This window comes from Rutidosis leptorrhynchoides, chromosome 1 (genome assembly GCF_046630445.1).
Source record: "Rutidosis leptorrhynchoides isolate AG116_Rl617_1_P2 chromosome 1, CSIRO_AGI_Rlap_v1, whole genome shotgun sequence".
NCBI lineage: Eukaryota > Viridiplantae > Streptophyta > Magnoliopsida > Asterales > Asteraceae > Rutidosis > Rutidosis leptorrhynchoides.
This window is the reverse complement of record NC_092333.1, coordinates 569,749,351-569,769,029: the sequence shown is the minus strand read 5'-3', so window position 1 is coordinate 569,769,029 and position 19,679 is coordinate 569,749,351. Positions and strand designations below refer to the sequence as shown.

Sequence of the window (19,679 nt, the reverse complement as noted above, 5' to 3'; positions counted from 1 at the left end):
ATTCAGTTAAGAAGTAAATAAACGCACCCTAAATCAAATTTTTGGATCATGATCAATTTCTTCTTTAATAGAGAAACCTTGCAATTATTACAGAATATTTTAGAGATAAGGCATCTTCTTATGTAAGTTAGGTTATTTGCTAAACCATAATCAATTATTTAACAGAGAAATCATGATAGAATTAAATTTCTTCTTTATCAAAGAAACCTAGCAATAAAATTGGTCGATTGAAATTAAGTATGGAATGATCACAGGAAAATAACGTACAATGAATTATCAACGCAGCAACTAACAAAGCAGAAGAGGCTTCCTATTGATATTCGAAGACTGGATTCTTCCAATGTATTATTTCTGAGTCCAACGGAATTCATAGGTATAGGAAGAAGCCCTATCAAATAGAAATTTTTTCCTTCGACCATATTTCGATATCCTATTCAAGATAGTGATTAAATAATATAGAAGTAGGGCAAAGCATGCGTGTCAGTTTCTTGATTTTGTACTAATACTTGCACAATGTTTAGATGGAGATCATTATATATATATATATATATATATATATATATATATATATATATATATATATATATATATATATATATATATATATATATATATATATATACTAGGTTTTTGAGCCCGTGCGTTGCACGGGTGTGTAAAAAATCGTGCAAAAAAAATTTAATTTGCAGTTCATATTACCATGTAAATAGCGATACTAAAGAAAAATAGGAAAATTATAAGAATTATATCAGAGCCCGTGTTGTTGACAATTTTAAAAAATTCTTTTAAGTTTAAGAGCACGTGGTAAACCGTTTTTATTTTATTTTAAGAGCCCGTGGTGTTGACAAATTTTAAAAATTCGTTTGAGTTTAAAAGCTGGTGGTGTTGACAAATTTTAAAAGTGGTTTTATGTGGTGTTAGTAACTTAATGTCTCTTTAATTATATATAAATTATATACTACGTAATATTTAGAGAAAATATGAGTATATTGAAAATTTGTCATGGAACGTAACGTTAGTAAATTCTAAGTTATATTATTTTAGAATTATTATATAAATTTTTTTTAATAAAAGTGTAATTCGCGAGTTTAAATTTAGAAAACTTGTTAGTCATTTCAGGAAAATAATCGTACTCGAAGGAGTCATCAGGTATAATTAATATTATAATAGTTATATTTGCGTGTTCATAAATATTTTAAGGATTTAAACTGTAAATTCAAATCACTTTCATATTTATTGTTAAAAAGAAATGCTCAGTTGGTAGTACATTGAAGCTCCGTGTTGAATACAATTTATTGCGTTTTGTTCGTAAAATTATTTCGAGTTGAACGGTGATGGCGGTGGAACCTAACTCGCGATGAATAGAAAGATAAATAAGAACGATAATGGTAACTAAAAAAATATTTGTTCCTCAAAGTGTGCTAATTAAAGAAAATTGAAATGGCATGTGTATCTTAAATGTGTTTGTATAATTGATAATCCGTAATATAATAAATGGATTAATATTATAATTTATATATTTATATATATAAAATATATACATATATATAAACATCCATAAATAACTTTCAACCACAATCAACAAAAAACATATAGATATAATATATAGATACAAACATTCTAAAATAACTTTCAACCACAATTCACAAAAAACTTTTGGTTTATATATATGTGTGTGTGTGTGTGTGTGTATATATATATATATATATATATATATATATATATATATATATATATATATATATATATATATATATATATATATATATATATAGGGGCAGGTTCAAATGAGAATCACAAAAAGGGCGAGAGTTGCAAGAACTTTTCTAAATTTATAGTTTTTATGCATTTAAATGCAACAAATTACATACAAATGTTAATTAATGCTCATATCATTAACAAACATGTGTTTATTAATACAAATTACATGTTAAATTGTTAATTATATAAAATGTTCACATGTATCACAAACAAATATGCACATGTGAATGAGAAACTATATATTTGATTATATAGGTATAATATAAGTTTTTTCAAGCTATTTTATGTTCATTCATACTCTCCATCGATATTTATGAGTGATTCAATCTACTCACATGTGAAAATCTTTGTAAATTAGAGCCTGTGCGTTGCACAGCGGGTAATATAATCGTGCAAAATTAATTGATTTTTTCAAACAATTATTCTTTTGAATTTAAGAGCACGTGTTGTTGACAGATTTTAAAAGTGGTTTTATGGTTAAGAACAATTATTTATGTATATATCTAAATGTATATGTTTTTAGTACAAACTAATTTTATCATGTAAAAATCCCAAATGAAGCAGAACATACGTAGATCTAAATATCTTTAAGGGTTATCAAATAACTATTTTAACTTCAATTGACAAACATGGACCCGTTCGTCACTATTTTAACTTCAAATGACAAACATGAGCTCGTGTATTTAGATAATATTCTACAAATAAAACATGATTTTCTATTAGTCCTGATAAAAATTCTAATTTCTTTCTTTATTATTATTATTATCATTAATTACTTAAACCACAGATCTTAAGTACATATTTAATCAAACACCAAAAACTTGATTCTACACTATTGTAAGATATCTGTGTTCTTTTACAGAGGACTATGGGTGGGAGAGAACCATAGAACTCACATATTAACCTTCAATCTGCACAGATTCACCTTCAACTTGCACACAGATTCACCTTCAATCTGCACACAGATTAAAAAATTACTTTTTTTCTATCGGTTCAGATACTGGAAAAAAAATTAATTGTCAAAATATTTTTCGAAAATTAGAAAAAAAAAAATTATTTCACGTCAGCGCAGACTGACACGTGTCAGTCTGTGTGGCAGAGACTGAGCCACGTGTCAGTTTGCGCTGACATGGCAGCCAGTCTGCGCTAGCTTAAAATAATTTAAAAAAAATTTTAAAAAAAATGTTTTCAAAAAAAAAAAAAAATTTGAGATTTTTTTTCAAAGAATAAGTGTATATAGTAGGTGCATATGCATTCATGTGTGGGTTCTTTGAGTTCTCTCTCACCCTTAGTTCTTCTGGATACTCTCATATTATATATATATATATATATATATATATATATATATATATATATATATATATATATATATATATATATATATATATATATATATATATACTAGGTTTTAGAGCTCGTGCGTTGCACGGGTGGATAAAAAACCGTGCAAATTATTAGAGCCCGTGTGTTGCACGGTGAGTAAAATAATCGTGCAAAATCAATTGATTGTTTCAAAAAATTATTCTTTTGAGTCTAAGAGCCGGTGGAGTTGTCAAATTTTAAAAGTGGTTGTGTCGTGTTAATAACTTAACGGTTACAATTTTTTTTTATTTCTCAACCGTGCAAAATTATTAGAGCCCGTGTGTTACACGATGGGTAAAATAATCATGCAAAATTAATTATTTTTTTTAAATAATTATTCTTTTGAGTTAAATAGTCCGTAGTGTTAAAAAAATTTAAAAGTAGTTTTAGGTGGTGTTAGTAACTTATTAATTATATATATATATATATTTTTTTATTTCTAGTTCACTTAGATTATTTAATAATTTAATTTCATTTGAATTACTATTACTATTAGTATGTATCGTATTGGATTAATATTTCAACATCAAATCATAAATTTTATCCTTTAAATTAGGAAATTATTATATTGAACTATTAGGATAAAATTGGCCACTTTAATAAGAGCCCGTGATTTATTATTTATTATATTTATTATAATCCCATTGCAATTAGAAGTTACAGATAATTTTCCGACCTGTTAATTTCTTGTTTACAGAGTAATTTCTTATTTTTAATAATATATATAAATATAGATATATAGATATAATATATAGATACAAACATCCTAAAATAACTTTCAACCACAATTCACAAAAAAATTTTGGTTTATATATATATAGGTTTTTTAAGCCCGTGCGTTGCACGGTTGTATAAAAAACTGTGCAAAAATGTAATTTGCAGTTCATATTGGTATGTAAATAGCGATACTAAAAAAATAGAAAAAAATATAAGAATTGTTTAAGAACCCGTAGTGTTGACAAATTTTAAAAATTCTTTTCAGTTCAAGAGCCCGTGGTGTTGACAAAGTTTAAAAACTCTTTTTGAGTTTAAGAGCCTGTGGTGTTGAAAAATTTTAAAAGTTTTTTGAGTTTAAGAGTACGTGGTGTTGACAAATTTTAAAAGTTGTTTTGGGTGGTGCTACTAATTTAATGTCTACAATTTTGTTTTCTCATTATTAATATCTTTTTAATATATAAATTATATATTACGTAATATTTAGAGTACATTGAAAATTTGTCATGGAACGTAACATTAGTAAAGTATAATTTATATTATTTTAGAATTATTATATACAATTATTTTTGAATAAAAGTGTAACCCGCGAGTTTAATATTAAAAAAATTGTAAGTAATTTTAGCAAAATAATGGTACTCGGGGGAGGCGTCATGTATAATTAATATTATAATAGTTATATCGCGTGTTTATAAATATTTTAAGGAATTAAACTGTAATTCAAATCACTTCCATATTTATTGCTAAAAAGAAATGCTCCGTTAGTAGTGCATCGAAGCTCCATTTCGAATACAGTTTATTGCATTTTGTTCGTAAAATTATTTCGAGTTGAACGGTGATGGCAGTGGAACCTAACTCGCGACGAACAGAAAGATAAATTCGTTAAAAAAATTAGTGGGTTTTAATATATATTCCTAATATAATAATATATAATAATAATATATATAACATATATAATAATATATATAATAATATATTCCTAATATTTTAAGTATAGTAAAATACGAAATACATTATATATATATATATATATATATATATATATATATATATATATATATATATATATATATATATATATATATATAATATATTAACAATAATAATAATAATATATAATAATATATCTTTCAACCACAATCAAGAATAACCTTTTATATATATATATATATATATATATATATATATATATATATATATATATATATAAAGAGATCAACTCTGATAATGACACGTATTTTATATTTTTATAAGCCAAAAATATTCGAAATCGTTGAAAAATCGGTGTGAAAGATAATAATCGCGATGAATGATTAATCTATCATTCATCAAAACGAGTGATTAATGATAAATTAATCATTCATCACTCCTTTGATGAATGATAAATTAATCATTATCACGATAATTATCATTCATCGCCGATTTTGTTAATTTTTTTTATTATTTTTTCTATTACTTCTATTTGCATATTAAGAAACTCTAAAAAGATAAAAAAAAAAAAATTATAAAGAATTTTTTTTTTTGAAAATTTGCTTATTCGGTTTATACCTTTTTAAGCTTATTCATGGATCTCGCCTATATATATATATATATATATATATATATATATATATATATATATATATATATATATATATATATATATATATATATATATATATATATATAGCCAAAAGTTCAAACGAGAACTAACAAAAGGGCGAAAACTAAGAAATTACAAGGATTTTTCAAATTTTAGTAGGTTGAATCACATATAAATGTTTATGGAGAGTAAGGTTGAACAAAAAGTAGTTTGAAAAAACCTATAATTTTAACTATATAATCAAATATATAATTTCTCGTTCACATGCGCATATGTGTTTGTGTAACATGTGAACATTTCATATAACTCACAATTGAACATGTAATTTGTGGTTGTGAACAATTTTTTGCCAATGACATGAACATTGGATAACACTTATATGCAATTTGTTGAATATAAATGCATAATCCAGTTAATTAAAGAGTTCTCGCAGTTCTCACTATTTTTGTAGTTCTCATCTGAACATGCCCCTATATATATATATATATATATATATATATATATATATATATATATATATATATATATATATATATATATATATATATATATATATATATATATATATATATATATATATATATATATATGGGAGAGATTAACGGATAAGCACTAATTTGAGGATAAAGGGATAAACAGTTCTTAACAACATATTTTTAGACCGTTAACATACATCAGATGTATGATAATATTTTTATCTGTTAAATTCATTTAATATTAATTTTACACATTAACATTCATTTTAATTATCATCATACTTCATAACAATTATTTTTCACGTTAACATTAATTAAAAATATTAGCATACATGTCATATATGTTAACAAGCTGAAAATGTGTTACTGAGAATTGCTTATCCTTTTATCCAAAAAAAAGCTGTTAGCGTTGGATCCTTCACACACACACACACACACACATACACACACACACACACACACACACACACACACATATATATATATATATATATATATATATATATATATATATATATATATATATATATATATATATATATATCAACAACAACAAATTACAATCCCACAAAAGTGACGTATGGTGTAAGAATCAGAATTTGGAGCACCTAGGTGAGCCGCACCACCTTAAGGTGCGCTGCACCTGTTTCTAGAAATGAGTTTTGTGCAGTTCTGTGAAGTTTGTAAATAAGGGGGTATTAAGTTTAACTTTTGCATGACAGGTACAAGACCTCAAAATGGATCTAGAACTTCACTTATCCAGATTTCTTCATCTTTAAACACCCCAACTTAGTGTGAGAAACAAGTTCTGGAGAGAGGAAGCTCAAATTAGTGATGAAGGTGTTTTTGTCACCCAAATTGAAACACAATCCTTATGTTGCAGCCATCTAGCTCGATTTTGCACTTAAGGTAAAACCGTAATTTGAATCTTTAGTGTTATTTTGATCTAGGGTTATGGTTTGGGTTGATAATGGGTTATAAACCTCTTTTCTTGTAAAATTTGGGGGCTTTAGTTAGTAAATTGGATATGTAAACTCTAATGTCGTGGTCTATGGCTTAATGACGAATTCTTTTACTAATGTGAGTCTTGAGTTTGGGCATAATCACTATAACACTTGTGTATTAGTCAGTATGTTGTTGTTTGAGCTTGTTATTAACTTAAATTTAGGTGTTGACTTTGAAATGGATCAAATGGGTGTTTTGAGACTTGTTTTGGGGAATTATGTATGTAAGTACTTAAAATTGTGTAAATATGTATATTAGAGGCATAATCACTAGCTATTAGTGATTATGGGTGTTTTGACTTGTGGCAAGTTTGGTCAAGTGCAAAATGGGTGGAACTTTGCCTATTTAAGGAGCTTTTTGCATTATTTTTACACATACTCAATTTGTAATTCAATTTAGATTTTCAAGTATTTTAGTTAGTTTTTATTAGTATCTAGCTTAGCTTTTATTTTTCGGAGGATATCCCGGCGAGTCCCTGTGATCTCGGGCAGATTTCTTCGACCTTTTCAGGTTTTTATCCGAAACGCTTTTCTTATTAATTAAACATGTATTGTTATCATTTATGTTTAATAATGCGTTCCGATATTACCATGTTAGCTTAATTAATCTGTATGTTACCATGATAGAAGTTTGGGTTAGCGTAATTATGTTAAATTCGTATGGTTACTATTGTTATACTGAATCTGTAACCCCGATAGATTCGTATGCTAGCATCTTAAGGATTGACCAACCTAGGTTGTGATCAGGACTTGTCCACCTATATGAACATAGATACTTCATAGGATTAAGACCCCTGATTATACTGTACCTGAAGATTCTATGAACTCGGTATGGCCAGAGTTCCTGAGAGGCATCTAATACGCTTTTAGGACACAGAACTTAGGAATTGAGACATGAATGACCTAGTATACCTATTGATTCTTAACTGTGTGACCTAAACCTATTGCATGTTCATGTTTGATTGTTGCCCTAAGATTAAGTCATATCAACTGTTTAGGTATCTATTAGGTTTCTATCTGCTTTACTTTCAGTATATCAACTGTAATGCTGTATTAAATTGGTTTGATCTCATTAGTATGATGAAATGGTTGTTAGTTTACATTAATGTTTTGTCAACTTGACCCGACGGACTCCTTCCGTTTGTGATCAGTGTTCACTCAACACGGCATGTTATTATTCAGTTACCCGAACTGATAACGAGTGTTAGGATTAGAACTCAACTCACTAATAAACCTAGTTCTTTACTGAGGATAACCTCCGAGGTATAGTCACCTTTCAATTATACAACCAAGTGACATACTTTCACTGCTCAACGAGAACTCCGAGAGTTTAGAGATAAGTAGGTCTGTGTAATTGGCCCATCCAACCAGATCTACACCATTCTAATAATAGCTTTAACATAAACATAATTACCTTTCCCTAGCCCAAACCGATATCTTGGTCAATATTTCCCTGATCTGCATACTCCGGATACCCTCCACCACCTTTAATTTTTTGTAATTAGGATCATTAGCTTAAAACCAACTACTATCTTTTATCTAGGTAATTTAACCAAAGAAAATTATCCACTTGATCTTCAATTCATTAAACCATTCAAAAGTATGACCCTATGTTAACTTACACCTTCTACCTTAGAAAGTTAAAAGTAAATTTAGGCCCCGCAAAATATAAATAATAAACCACTGTTCTCCCTCTCAATTAGCTGATTCTGACACCTTAAGGCCTAACGACACCGCGTAAATAAAACCGTCCGTTTCGGTCATAACATAGGAATAACAAGTTTTTGGCGCCGCTGCCGAGGATCGAATATTTTGATTGAGAAATATTTTAAACAGACAAAAGTATTATTTGGTGGTGTCTAAGAAAGACAATTATATACGGACTTGATTGTTGGATTTTCCGAACATTCTCCAATTATATTGGAACCAAAAGGATCCTACCTCTCCGCAGTCGATCTGACCACTTAGGTACAAAGTAATCTGTAAGAAATCCTATCAATTAGAATATCCGATAAGGTTAGCGACCGAATTTCAAGAGTAATTGTTTTAATTAAATTATCGATCCTTTTAGTTAATTAATATTTTATAAAAGATATTTTTTATAGTCTTTTAAACAGAAAACCTAAAAAATGTAACAACAAAACACCCTTGCTTCTATGCAAAAGTCATGCTTAGAAGAAAGAGGATGATCAATCACCTTAGGAACTAAAGAAATTCCTGAAATCAGTTGACACATGATCAAATTGGTAAGTATGATCTGTAAATTTCAAGGATTTTCGACTGACGATCCAAACTTTCACATGAATAAATTTATCAGTCTAGCTGACTCTTTTAAGAAGGAAGAAAACGAGAAAAACACTTTGAAACTTCAGCTTTTCAATATTCTTTATCTACACGCGCTTTAACATGGTTTGATAAGCTTAAACCAAATTCAATACATTCATGGGAGGAATTAGCCACAAAGTTTTTAAACAAATTCTATCCACCTTCCCTACAAACCTGTTTAAGAAATGACATCACAAACTTTTCTCAAAAAGAAGGCGAGTCATTGTGTCTAGCATTGAATAGAGTAAAGGTGATGCTTAAAAGATGTCTGAATCATTCGTTAAGTCGGGTAGATATAATCTGTACACTTTACAATGGTTTGACCAAGGATGATAAGTCTTTCCTATACATGGCCTCGCAAGGCAATTTTATGTCACGAACAATAGACGAAGCATGAAATCTTTTAGAAACAATAACTGCACAACAGGAAGATTGGAGCAATGAAGCTGCTGAGAAGGATGACATTTTCACTCAAATGGTAAAAGTGCTAGAAACCAGGTTACAAGATCTCACTCTCACTCTTCAAAGTTTATCAATTCCTAAAAGTTTCGATGCTACTAGAACCAGTCTAAGGTATCCTTACCCTAGATGGGCATATAAACAGCAAAATAGCTTGGACTCTAATATAATTTTCCCATTACATCAACCTATTCTCCACTCTAAGGAAACTTTAGTCGACTTTATAAAAAAGCAATACATAATAAACATTCAAGTCATAGAATGCCAAAATAAGTTTGATACTTTGATAGAGACTTTTGAAGAGTTAATAACTAATTTTCAGCTTACTCTTAAACGATTAATCACTAAAGTTGAAACAAATTGTAGTGAGTTTGATGCCCAAGTAGTAACTATAGGTGGGAAGGATACAACTGTTAATATACCCGTACAAGATTTTTCCGATACGGAACCTGTGCCAATTGACCCAGTTGTCAATCCACCGGAACCTATCTCTCCTAAAGCTCCAAAAATTATTCCACGAGCCTGCATACCTTAGGAAGAAAAAACAAGAAGCGCAATTCGCTAAGTATTGGGATATTATTAAAAAGCTGCATTTGAATGTACGACTAGTAGATGCTTTAGTAGAGATGCCAAACTCTGCTAAATTTTTCAAAGAATTACTTTCAAACAAAGAGAGATAGTTAGCTTACCCTTAAGTGAGGAATGTTCATTAGTGTTACAACATGGTATTCCCCCTAAGTTAGGAGATACAGGAAGATTTACCGTACCTTGCTATCTGCAAGATGTCCAGATCATCAATGCATTAGTAGATTTAGGAGCCAGTGTAAACCTAATGCCCTATTCATTATTCAAAAAGCTAGGACTTAATGACTTAAGACCTACCAGAATGACTATCCAACTCGCGGACAAATTAGTTAAGATTCCTCGAGGAATAACTGAGAATTTCCTAGTAAGAGTGGATAAGTTTGCATTTGTAGTTGATTTCGTCATTATGGATATTGAGGAAGACACGAAGGTCCCACTCATACTTGGCAAACCATTCTTGAATACTGCCAAGGCCATAATTGACGTACACGAGAAATCACTGAAAGTAAGAGTTGGAAATGATGAAGTCACATTTAATGTCGACCGGCTCATGAGCCATCCTCGCGAAGAAGATCTCAATCTCGCTGATTCTTTTCAAGAACTCGTCAACGAATATCTGGAGGATACCATGGCTATATGCAGTCAAGATTAAATTTCTAAGGATCTGTTCTTTATACCTCCTGAAGAAAATCTCGACAACCATTTAGCTATAGATCCTGGTCAATATAAATCTTCTCTCTCCAAAAGTAACTTACTCAGCAAAACTATCCGTATAACACCGCTAGGTCAAGGCATTTCCCTACCTCTATTAAGGAGAAGACCGAATAAGAAAATAGATTTCATTCCGGCATTCCAGGAACCGCAGTTAAAAGAGGACTGTGATGAAATTCCTGAGCCAACCTTCGAAACTAAAGAAGAAGTTTCTAAAGATGAAGCATTAAGAAGGAAAATTTCCAGAACCAAAGAATATATAACATCAGTGACCGCTATTAAGGAAGAAGAATCAGAATTCTAGGAGTGATATGACTCGTTAGACAAAAATGAAATATCAAGAATAAAGCCATCTATCGAGGAACCTCCGAAATTTGAGTTGAAGAAGTTACCCAAACATCTGGAGTATGCATTCTTAGAAGGAGAATCGCAACTCCCTGTAATCATTTATAAAGATCTCACGCCACACGAGAAGACAGAATTGATTAAGGTTCTGAAATCACATAGGAAAGCAATTGCTTTGAAGATTTCTGACATAAAAGGAATCAGTCCAAACTATTGCACCCACATGATCTTCATGGAAGATGATTTCAATCCATAAGTTCAGAGGCAAAGAAGGGTCAATCCAATGATTCAAGAAGTCGTCAAGAAGGAAGTAATCAAACTTCTGGATGCCGATCTGATCTATCCTATTTCCGATTCGCCATGGATCAGTCCTGTTCAAGTGGTACCCAAGAAAGAAGGAATGACCGTAATAAAAAATGAGAATAATGAACTTATTCCAACACGGGAGGTCACCGGTTAGAGGGTTTGCATAGATTATCGTAAATTAAACGATGCAACTCGAAAAGATCATTTTCCACTTTCGTTCATTGATCAAATGTTGGAACGCCTATCAGGAAATGAGTTCTATTGTTTCCTTGACGGTTTTTCTGGCTACTTTCAATTTCCCCTCGATTTAAAGGACCAAAAAAAGACAACCTTCACCTGTCCTTACGGAACATTTGCCTATCGATGCATGCCCTTTGGGTTATACAATGCACCTGCTACATTTCAGAGGTGTATGGTAGTTATATTCCATGACATGATTAAACGTTGTATGGAACTCTTCATGGATGACTTATTCGTCTTCGGTAGTACCTTTAAGTCATGCCTTTCTAACCTTGACAAGATGCTCACCATGTGCGAAGATTCGAACTTAGCTCTAAATTGGGAAAAATTTCACTTCATGGTAAGAGAATGAATAGTTTTAGGACATAAGATATCAAAGTCAGGAATAGTAGTTGACAAGGCTAAGATCGAAACCATAACCAAACTTCCAGAACCTACCACAGTAAAAGCTGTGAGGTGTTTCCTTGGACACGCCGGACTCTACCGACGTTTTTTCAAAGATTTTTCAAAGGTCACACGACCTATTACTCATCTCCTCGGAAAGTAAGTTATGTTCGCCTTTAATGAAGAATGTGTTCAAGCGTTCAACTATCTAAAGGAACAGCTCACACATGCATCCATCATGATAGCTCCTGATTGGAGCTTAGCATTCGAAATCATGTGTGACGCTAGTGACTTCGCAGTTGGAGCTGTACTAAGACAACGGAAAGATAAGCATTTCCATTAGATCTATTACGCCAACAAAACCTTAACCGGAGCACAAGAGAATTACCCCACTACGGAAAAGGAGCTGCTAGAAGTAGTTTCACCTTCGAAAAATTTCGTTCTTATCTCATTCTGTCCAAAACTACGGTTTACACAGATCATTCAGCCCTAAAATATCTGTTTACTAAGCAAGATGCTAAGCCAAGACTCCTACGATGGATCTTACTCCTTTAAGAATTTGATATTGAGATTAAAGATAAGAAAGGAGCAGAGAACGTCGCAGCAGTTCATCTTAGTCGTTTGGAGAATCCAGCGATGGAACAACTTGCTGAACAAGATATTAGAGACAAATTTCCGGAAGAACAGTTTATGAGCTTAGGAAAAGCCAACATAGGATCACAATTCACTGATACCCATTGGTACGCTGACATAGCCAACTACCTAGTTGACGAAGTAGTACAAAAAGGAATGAGCACCTCCCGAAGAAGGAAGTTCTTCAGGGATGCTAAGTTCTACTACTGGGAAGATCCGTATCTATTCAGAATTTGCCCTAATCAGATAATCAGGAGATGCGTAGATGAGAAACAAGCAACAGAGATTCTTCACCAATGTCATCACGGACCAACTGGAGGTCATCATGGAGCAAACTTAACTGCAAGAAAAGTCTACGATTCAGAATTTTATTGGCCTACTATATTCCGAGATGCGCAAGAGCTTGTAAAGCGTTGCAATGCTTGTAAAAGACAAGGGAGTATCTTTATGAAGAATGAGATGCCTCGGACTAATATCCAAGCTTGTGAAATCTTTAATATATGGGAATTAGACTTTATGGGGCCGTTCCCCAAGTCTAATGGGGAAAAATATGTCCTCGTAGTAGTAGATTACGTCTCCAGATGCGCCGAAGCCCAATCATTTCCAACTAATGATGCCAAGGTCGTCACCAATTTCCTGAAAAGACTCTTCTGCCGATTCGGAGCTCCCCGCGCTATAATAAATGATAGAGGCACACACTTCTGTAATACTCAATTCATGAAGGTGAGCAACAATACGGAGTTACCCACAAGATGTCCACTGCATATCATCCGTAGACCAACGAACAGGCAGAAGTCACTAACAGAGCACTTAAAAGAATTCTAGAACGAACCGTCGGCCATCATGGGAATAAATGGGACAAAAAACTAGATGATGCTTTGTGGGAATTCCGGACTGCTTACTAGAATCCTCTAGGAACTACACCCTACCGCATGATCTATGGAAAAGCATGTCACCTTCCACTAGAACTCGAATACAAAGTTCTCTGGGAATTGAAGACCTGTAACCTCGATCCTTCAGTAATCGCTAGGCATCTGAAGATGCAAATGAATGAACTCGCTGATTTAAGAGACCAAGCATATGAGATATCGTATATCTACAAGGAACGAATGAAGCTGACAGATGATGCAAAACTGATACCAACAAAGTTCGCTCGCGGAGATAAAGTTCTACTCTTCAATTCTCGATTCAAGAAATTCGCTGGTAAATTCTGATCACGATGGACTGGACCATTTAAAGTAATACATACTTTTTCGCATGGAGCCGTAGAATTAGAAGGACCCACCGAAAACTTCAAAGTCAATGGCCACCGGTTGAAAGCTTATCTAGAAGACCACAACAGGTGAATATTGTGAACAAGGATGATAAAGTCTTGCAACAAATGGTAGATCTTCAAGAACTTAAAAAACAGTCTTCAACAAGATCAATTACCCTAAAAAATAAAGTAGATGAACAATAATCCTGAAAATTCAAGATTCAGGTGATGAGCTGTATTAAGCCCTTGAAACATATTATTTTGTGTTCTATAATCAAGAATAGTAGGTTGGTTACGACTGTTGTTGGTGCAGCTTGTTGGAATTAAGTTGGAAGGTTAGATTATCTTACATGCGAACCTTGCGACAAGTGTTAGATCATTAGTATCACCAATTATGCACAGTCACAAGGTCAAATTATTTGACAAGCGAACTCTGCAACTAGAGTTAGATCATTAGCAGTCAGAAGGTCATATTTTCTTACCTACGAACCTTGTGACTAGTGTTAGATCACTAGTCGCACAGGTTATGCACAGTCGCAAGGTGGTGATTCATGTGGTGATGGTGATGGTGATGGTGATGGTGATGGTGTTGTGGTATAGACTGTTGGTGGTGGTGGTGATAGTGGTATACTGTTGGTGATGATGATGATGCGGTTCGCAGTGACAAACAATGGTGGTGATGTTAGTGGTAATGAACGATGGTGGTGATAGGTGTGGTGGTGGTGATGAGGTGGGGTTAGTGGTGATTGACGATGGTGTTGATGTTGGTGTTGATGTTGGTGGTGATGAATGTTGACGTTGATATATGCAGCTTTCTAGGTGAATAATGATGTTGGTACTTGGTGATGTTGATGGTGGTAAGTGACTAGTATATGTGGAGGTTTAACAGTGAAACTCGTGAAGCAATTGGACCCCACTTTTGGCTTAAAAATCTCAAATCTGTCAAACAATCTTATCGAAGATCTTATTAAAATAAGTGCCAAGTTAGTTGCAAGGTAACCCTTGTGTGCCTTGAGACTCGTTCATCACCATCGTATGAATCATAAATCACGGTCAGACACAACTCGCAATAGCACCATGCGACATCGCGACTCGTGTAGTCTCGGTATGAGTCTAAGTTTCGGTTCGCGAGTTGAATTTCCTCGGACATCACCAAGCAAATGGCGAGTCGCATGGTCGCATGGTCACCTTACGACTTGCGAAGGCATTTTAGTAATATCTTATTTTAGGAAGAATCGTTATAATTCATTGTGAAAATGAGCGTTTTGGTCCATTGTTCTAATATATTTTTTATTGTGCAATAAATATATGCGAAAGTAATCGACCTTAGCAAAAGATGATTATATATACTATGTAATACATTATTGAAATTACCATTACTTTAGATGTAATAAACCGCCAACCGTGACATCTTAATGTAAAAGTTAACAAAACAAAAAAACCTTTATGCTTAATTTTTACGTGAAATTAATGTTTGCAACTTGGAATATTAATTTAATTTAGTTTATATTGATTTGTTGATACAAACTATTCAAGATAGTCTAATAGTTGAGGTCCTGAAAAAATTTACGAGTAAAATATCTTAACTTTTCAGGTGAACAGAGAATTTGTCGAAAACGGTCACGTGATAACTTGATTAGGCGGCGTGGGTGAATCTGATTAGACCGTGTACATCTAAAGCAACCTAACGGGATTACCTTATGATAGTTTTTGACTTTTCGATTGTCTCCCAAAAAAATTGCATACGCAATAGTTATCTTTTGATTTTAAAATATCATAATTTTACTTGGAATTTCTAATGACATATCTTAAGATTGTCGTTAATATGCATAAAGTTATTGTACAATTAGGTAACCGACATCAAAACTTAGTAAATAATGGCTATGTACAATTGTTTTATGTTTGTAAGCGAAAACTGTTAAAAATATTCATATAGATTAATTATAACTTGATTGATTCTTGATATTGATATTAATAACTTATAAATTAAGGACATCGAGATTTCGAGTCAAAATGAGCGAAGCGCTACCATATTAACTCTATTCAGTTATATTATAATATTAAACGATTATTTGAAAGTTCTTTATATTGAATGGTAAATATATGAATGATGATGACACATATTTCATTAAGTAGATGCTTTTGCCCTCGAAGTCACCTGATCCTTGTTGGTTGCATGTCCTCGGCTTGATGTGTTGGTAACTTTTCGACTTTGTTGTCTCTATTTTTAGGTATGGTCGTGTTTTTCTAGTTGCTTTTTTAGTTCTTAGTTATGTTGATTCGGTGTCTCTTGACCGAGTTGTTCTTGTCTATTTGCGAGGGATTGGTTTTGGTCTTGTGTTTGTTCACTACATTTGTTTTCCCGCTAGGCTTTAGTCGTTTTGTTGAATCGACTTATTTAGTTATCTATTACAGTTTATTTTTTTAAATAAACAAATGAGGATATATTTCAATGACGATTCTAGGATCAAAACCCAATAGGGTCCCAAAAAATTTATTCGATAACTTACTTGCAAAAAAAATATTGAATGTGTCGGGTCAAATCGGTACGGGTCGAGTCACACCCAAAGAAAACATAAAATTAGATATTACTCTCAAAAAATAAGATTATTATTCTCATTACAAAAACCATCATACAAAAAAATATTATTTATACAAAATGGGAATTGATATTTCCACAAATATTAGCCCCTGTACAAAAATATCATATATTCAATCCACTAAATACTAAAGGTAAGCTTTTACTGTTGTCTATGAGGTTTCATATCGAAAAATTCATCCATAATTGCATCATTGCTAATACCATCTAACACATCCTTCTCAATACATGTGAGTAGATAATCATTCATAAATTGATCTCCCAATTTGTTTCGCAAATCGTTCTTTATTAACTTCATTGCTGAAAAAGCACACTCCACTGTAGTTATTGCAACGGGAAAAATCAATGCAAGTTTCAAAATAAGATATACCTTCAGATATATTATACTCTTGTTTGTTACAACCATCATCTTTACAAGTTGCCCAAAATCTTTCATATGACTAAACCTTACCTTTCATCACCACGTACATCATTAATGTAATTCATAAGTTGTTCTCTGAAAAATCCAAGCTCGTGTTTTGGAAACTCAGAAGGATAGGAATCATCCAATCTCATAAGATCTTCTACTTTAAATGCTTTAAACGACTTACTTGGGTTCAAAGAAGCCATAGAAATAAGTAATGTTGTGTTTACTGATCGAACATAAATATGTAGCCAGGACAGGATTTACGTTGAGTGCCAGATGGGAGTGTTTAAGGACTTCATGGTTTTAATCGTCGGCCTGGTTTACCGTGAGTAACCCTTATTGAGATGATGATCTACGAAATGGTGATTAAAACCTAGTCCACCATTAATGGCCGTTGCCGCAATAATGGCCACTTGGGTGGTTTCATAGGGTTACCGTTCATAAATAACATACCTGTTACTGTAAAGATGTTTTCTGGATTCATCGAGTAATGCAGAAAACGTGTTGTGTGTTTGCACAAGGTTTAGGGTTATATTTATAGTGAAACCCTAACCTTAAATACTGGTTAATTCTTTATAGATTCTTCCCGAAATTCTCCATAAATAAAGGGTTGGCGGTTGGAAAAAGATCATGCTTAATTATGGATAAGATCTTCTACGCGTTCACTTAAGAAATTAAATGTCACGTTTTTTATTTTTGAGTTAATTTATTCCGGACTGACGTGCGCCCAACACATGATACGCACGAGCACTATGTTCAAAGGTACGCGTATCATTAAGCCCCCCAGTATAATGTTATGTGCACTACCAATGTGCGCATGACATTAAACTCTTACGAATAATAAATTTTCTATAAGCTTCGTACATAAAAAAATCTCATATGATTTTCTAAGAACTAATCAATTAAGAAAGATTCTCACTCAATTTAGCGTTAAATGTTGAGCAGACATTGTCAATCAAACGTTTGCTAATGATGATGTTAATACGATGGGAATCATCTAATGATGACAACCTGTCAAATCACCAATCCAAGGGTTTGCTATCCTGCCCCATGCTATAGTAAACGGTTGGGTTTCCCTATCATGCACCACACATTTTCTTTCCAAACCGTTAAGATGAGGATATTTGTACGGTTAGCAAATTAACTCTATGTGTTTGGAGCCCTAATTCTATATTATAAATGAAAACCTTTTTTTTTTTTTTTTTACCGAATTAGGTAAAAATCCAAAATCTTCTTCTCTCCTTCCTCGTTCTCAAACATTTCGGATCAAGACTTTCGGCAACGATATATCTTTCAGGTCAGTTTAAATTCTTTTTTGTTCATTTCTGTTAATCATGGCCACTTCTTCATTATCTTCAACCGTCTTTCACGTTCACTCAATTTCATCTACACTTGATGAAGAATCCATCAAGTGTATCATCGATTGATACCCTCCGATGGTCAATTATTCACCAACCATACCATCATCAAATCAATGAACCTACAAACCACCCCCTAACATGATCAGTGTTTATGATCAAACCCTTGAAGTAGGGAACACTCGCATACCACTGACCCAGTTTTTCATGCAAGTGTTATCCACCGACAACATAGGGTTCGGGAAATTGCATCCTTATTTCGCCACTCGTGTATCTTTATTCGGGATGTGGTGTAGGGTGAACAATCAAGATACTTTATTCAATTTTTTCTAAAACATCTTTCGTTATCAAGTGAGTGAACACGATTCGTATTCCTTTTCCGATCGAGTGTCTTTTAGAGCAGGCATGAAAAAAGGCTTGCAGAAAACTGGAAGGATTCTTTTTATTTTGTCAACAATAATTCGTTCCTCCCCAATTTCAAAACATTCTCCAATGGCATATGTAGTGACCCGAACTTTTCCGAACCTTTCTATGATTATATGTTTAATGAAAACTATATTTACATGATTAAATGTTTCCAACATGTTAAGCAATCAAACTTGTTAAGACTTGGTTAATTGAAACGGAAATTTTGTAAACGTCTGATTACCCAGTTTGAGCAATGATTCACGAACGCTATAAGTTGTATATGACATGATGATACATAAATGAATAAATATATATATTTAACATGATATAATGATCATCAAGTATCTCATTAAAAATAGTAACAATAATTTATATACTTAAAAAGGAGACTATTGACGTATGAAACTCGAAACGATACATATAACGATTATCGTTATAACCACGTCTTACTAAATATATATGAAGCATATTAATACATTGTTATATTATATATAACATGATAATATGATAATTAAATATATCATTAAGTGTATTAACAATGAACTACATAAGTAAAAACAAGACTACTAACTTAAAGATTTCGAAACGAGACATATATGTAACGTTTATCGTTGTAACGACATTTAAATGTATATATCATATTAAGATATATTAATATATCATAATATCATGATAATATAATAATTTAAAATCTCATTTGATATTATAAACTTTGGGTTAACAACATTTAACAAGATCGTTAACCTAAATGTCTCAAAACAACACT

At 32.1% G+C, this 19,679-nt stretch overlaps 1 protein-coding gene across 1 annotated transcript; it reads right to left on the bottom strand.

Moving 5' to 3' along the window:
* Positions 1-16,883: 16,883 nt before the first annotated feature.
* Positions 16,884-17,350, bottom strand: LOC139845027 (uncharacterized). Its single transcript, XM_071835247.1, has 2 exons — positions 17,210-17,350; positions 16,884-17,111 (listed from the first exon to the last, which is right to left on the bottom strand). Exons 1-2 carry the CDS (start codon positions 17,348-17,350, stop codon positions 16,884-16,886), a joined length of 369 nt encoding a protein of 122 aa, XP_071691348.1.
* Between the last annotated feature and the right edge of the window lie 2,329 nt (positions 17,351-19,679).